This window comes from Protopterus annectens, chromosome 11.part0 (assembly GCF_019279795.1).
Source record: "Protopterus annectens isolate FY-2018-M chromosome 11.part0, PAN1.0, whole genome shotgun sequence".
Taxonomy (NCBI): Eukaryota; Metazoa; Chordata; order Ceratodontiformes; family Protopteridae; genus Protopterus; species Protopterus annectens.
The window spans coordinates 1,010,869,787-1,010,874,387 of record NC_056745.1 but is presented as its reverse complement, the minus strand read 5'-3'; the positions used below and the strand labels follow the sequence as shown (position 1 = coordinate 1,010,874,387).

The window sequence follows — 4,601 nt, the reverse complement described above, 5'->3', positions numbered from 1 at the left end:
ATCAGAGGAAGATTAAGACCAGCATCCTGGTAAGATATCATGAACTTTGATGTGGTGATTTAAAGGACATTCATAATGGGAATACCACCCCTAAATGGGCAGAAAGACTACATGAAGGTTTATGCCATGCAGTGCAAGAAGTGATCAAATGTACTCCATTGCATTACCCATTTGTTGATTGGGAAAGCCTACTGGGTACAATGGCCCTTTTCTCAGAAGTGACCAGGAGCACTGTCTGCTTAAGTGACTTGCACAGCAGGCAAAAGGTGAAAGGAATCAAGCCCTGCACCTGAGCAGAAGCAATTCACCATTCTCTGCAACTACCACCAGAGATCATGAAAGTGCAATCTGGAGACATCACAAGGATGCATCTAGAATATTCATTTAGTTTCTAACCCTACAGATAATTGGATTCTATAGATAATAGAACTTCAGCGTTAAAGGTGATGGCATATGCACTCAAAGTCCACAGCACTAGAAATATACTATGGAGGAGTATCAAAAGGGAGAAACACCTATTTATAGACTGGAATGGTGGTAGCAATGAAGAGTGGCAGAAACCAGGAGCACGGGTTGAGAAGTGGACTTGCAAGAATCAAAGTGCATAGTACATTTTGCACAAGTCTTCTAAACATGCAAGTACATAAACTTGGAGAATTTGAAGTAGACGAGGAAAGGGGGCGACATGGTCCTATTACACACCATAAAATAAATAGCAGGGAAAAGAACGGCAGCACTGGAGACAGAATGCCAAAAAATGTAGTTTAGAAGCTGGCAACCAAAATGAGAGGCTCTAGCAAAAAGTGGTCTTAGCAGAAGGTGGGAAAACGAATTAAGAAACTTTTAGCTCTACAGGACACTGCTAGTAAAGTCACAAATACAGATGCATGGAAAATACAATTAGAAGTAAAAGAAATGCATTTCACAAAGGTGCTACAACAATCCACCTGATGTGCAAGAGTCCTGTAAATAAATGCTTGCTTGGAGGCTTTGGTTTATGCTTAAACTTGTTTAAGAACTAATCCAGAAGTTTGACATTAGGTTTCAATTTTGAAGGACTTCACAATAAAGTCTCCTTGAATGGAAAGCATGCTTATCTTTTCAGCTGGCATACGATTTGGAAAGCTCATCTCTTCAGCTTGTGCCTTAATTTCAAAGCAACCTTCCTTAAGCGAGACAGATATTTCAGCCTCCTCTTCGGATTCAAAGGGGAAATTAGTGTTTCGTTGCTCTTCACACCAAGTGCCACCTTCTCTGGAATTGCATACTATAGTTCTGTAATCTCCAAGCATATCAAAGCGTGGGTTGAAGTGTAGGACCACATTCTCATCACCTGATCCCAAATTAAGTGAAAACCCTTTAGCATCTGGCTTGACAACTCCTTTGATTTTGATTTTATCCCCTTGTTTCAGGTTCATGTTTTTCATTATCAGCAGCTCATCACCCATTCTTGTAACAAACTTAATAATCTCCCTGAAAGCTGCTATAGAGTAGAGTTACGAACATAATATAGCCAAAGATGCCAACGACAACTGCAAGATGTTCCATAGCTATGTGAGGAATCTAAATGGCAATGCTCAGAACTGCTGAGAGCTACAACAGGATGGTATTAAATATACTGCTCCCAGGGATATTGCCAATATCCTGACAGATCAATTCAGTGCCAACTGCATCCTCCTCCCAACCCACAAAGTGCCCATCTCAACACAGATAGATTGCCGTATTCCAGTAATAACAGCCACATAGGTAACAACCACACTCTACAGAGCTATGACGATAGCAGCCATGGGACCAGTCAACATCCCGAGCTGTGTACTACATGAGCTACATACTGAACTGACACCTCACCTACATGTCATGTTTAATCATAGACACACCTCAGGCTTCATGCCCACTGTGTGGTGCACAGCCACAGTTATCCCAGTCCACAAGGGGGGATCCACCTTGGATCCTGGGAATTACAGCCCCAGCAGTATGATGTGCCTAATTTGCAAGGCCATGAAATGTATTGTCATGGAAATTAAAACAAAAGCATTGGCAACCTGCAAACACTGGACCCTAACCAGGTTGGGTTTGTGAAGGGCCAATCATGTCACCTCAACCTGAATGATAACTGTGAATCTATCTCCAGAGCTGTGGATGAGGGTAAGGTGGTTCACACAGCCTATCTGGACCTCACCGCGCCCTTCAATACCATCCCCCAATCTGGAATCATAGATAAATGTATCAATCTGAAAATGATTCCCTATGTCACCCGATGGGCTGCAAACTGTTGTACTGACAGAACCCACACTGTAAATGTAGGTGACACCAACCCGTGCCCCAGACATGTGACAGTTAGAGTACCTTAAGGTTCAGTCTTGGCACTGCCCTTGTTTGGTATCTACTGCTCTGAAGTACAGTCCAAAAGTAAGTGACACCAGCAAACAAAGGTCGCAGATGACTGTACACTGGGAGAATATATTGAATTCCCACATGGTGTGGATATTCTACAGAAGGGCCTTACAGAAAGACATGCTTGGTGCCTGAGCCATGGCCTCAAGATCATTGTCAAGAAATATATCGTTATCTCCACAACAGTCAGGAAACCCACCTATGTGGCACACCCCCCACTAAGGGCTTTACATCCAGAAAAAGGAGGCCATTGTCCCACTTGTATTCATCTCTCAGAACACCCAGTACAGACTACAATGTCCTGTTATATATGTACCTCACAAGACATATGCAACAGGTAGAGAGGCTGCAGATATACCTCATTAAATGACCACAGGCATAAACCAGATGCCCTATGCTGACCATCTGAAAATCATCCAGCTATACTCTGTCACATATTGTGTTCTCAGAGGTGATCTCTGTTTAACATACCATGCCATGTCAAACCCACAGCTGTTGGATATGCTACACTTAGAGAATTCCAAACTCTCGTAGCCACATGCTCCAGAGATCCAAATCCTGTCATCACAATGAACAATACATGCAAGAAGGGATGTGTTCCTGACCCAGAGGCTCCCCAGACTCTGGAATAGACTGCCCATACAAGTCAAGCAGAGTGCCTCTTTGGCCCTCTTCAAAAGGAACCTGGATGATTGGATGGGAGACAGGAAATTTACTCGAGGGATCATGTCAGCTGCCCTGCTAGACAGGGGTGCAAGGAAGTAAATATTGTGGGAAGTCATAGGCAGGGAATTGTCATGTCTAGGCATGTATATGCCCTAGGGCTGATAGCCTAGTATCAACGTATAACCCTATGAACATATGAACTACACTGTCCAATGCCCAACCTTGACAAGGTTGCTGATGTCATTCACTTTGAAATACACCTTTGGGGAAAGAGTAGCCTAGTAATCTCTGTGACACATCCTATAACTGTGTAATGCTGTAGTGTGATATACTAGTTAGGTAGTAGTTCTATTCCCAGACTTGGCAAGTGTGGATGTGTGTGTGTGTGTGTGTGTGTTTGTTTGTCTGTGTAGGGAGCAATGCCTTGAGGCCATTCACAGTCACTACAACTTCCATTGCCCTTCTTTGACAAGCCTGTTGATGTCATTCACTTTGAAATACACCTTTGGAGAAGGAGTAGCCCAGTAATCTCTGTGGTGCATGCTACAACTGGGTAATGCTGGAGTGTGATGTACTAATTAGGTAGGACTTCCAATCCCAGACATGACAACTGTAAGATTTGGGTATGTGTGTGTGTGTGTACTAGTTAGGCAGGAGTTCCAATGCCAGACATGGAAATTGTGAGACTTTGCGTGTTTGTCATTTGTTTGCTGTGTGGAGGTGGCTGTGAGTGTCTAACAACAAGACTCACTGTGGAGTGAGTTTTGCAAATTTCTTATATGGTGGGCCTATTATACGTCACAATGTCCACCTTACAAGGATAACAGATGTCAAACACCAGAATGTCTGGGGTAGACAATCCATACCCCTACATGTGACATCAAGGCCTGGCAAACAATTTAGGCAAAAAATGTATTACCCAGAGAACACTCTCAAGCCATGTCTCATACACAAATACACTTGGCTAGGCAACAACTACTATGTTGGTTGTTCCCTGCATATTGCCCACATATAGTAACCATACTGTGCTTGCAGCAGACTACAGAGGGCATGGCAGCCTGTCCCATCCCTACAATAGGCACATAATTGCATACAGTGGTCCTTCACTATGTTTCCCACTGGACACCCGCAACAACTGTAGTACCAGCAAATATAACCCAAAAAGGAGATACCATGCCTTATACACATGCCCTGTATGGACAGATGCCACTAACACCAAAGAATACCTGTATCATGCTGTCAATGTAGGTGCAGGGTCAACCTGGTGTCCATTGCCAGTTCTCACCACATGAGGCCAGGAATGGCACATCTGTCGATGAAAACCTATCTACACAACATGCCCCAGACACCTCAGATACAGTTCCACATGTCACAGAACATGCAAGTGGGAATTGTGCACATCCCAGACACTGTCCATGAGGTGGAGTACAGAATGCATACATGGCAAGCATTGCACACCACTGCACACCCAAAATAGTAATCCAGATGACTGGATGGTGAGTGCAATACCCACCTATGTGGGCCAATCCAGACACTACACC

General features: G+C 43.8%; 1 protein-coding gene across 1 annotated transcript; it reads right to left on the bottom strand.

The window, feature by feature from the left end:
• Positions 1-275: 275 nt before the first annotated feature.
• Positions 276-1,484, bottom strand: LOC122815678 (16 kDa beta-galactoside-binding lectin-like). The gene has a single exon (XM_044088374.1). The coding sequence runs from the start codon at positions 1,446-1,448 to the stop codon at positions 1,038-1,040; it is 411 nt and encodes a 136-aa protein (XP_043944309.1). The 5' UTR covers positions 1,449-1,484; the 3' UTR covers positions 276-1,037.
• Positions 1,485-4,601: the final 3,117 nt, after the last annotated feature.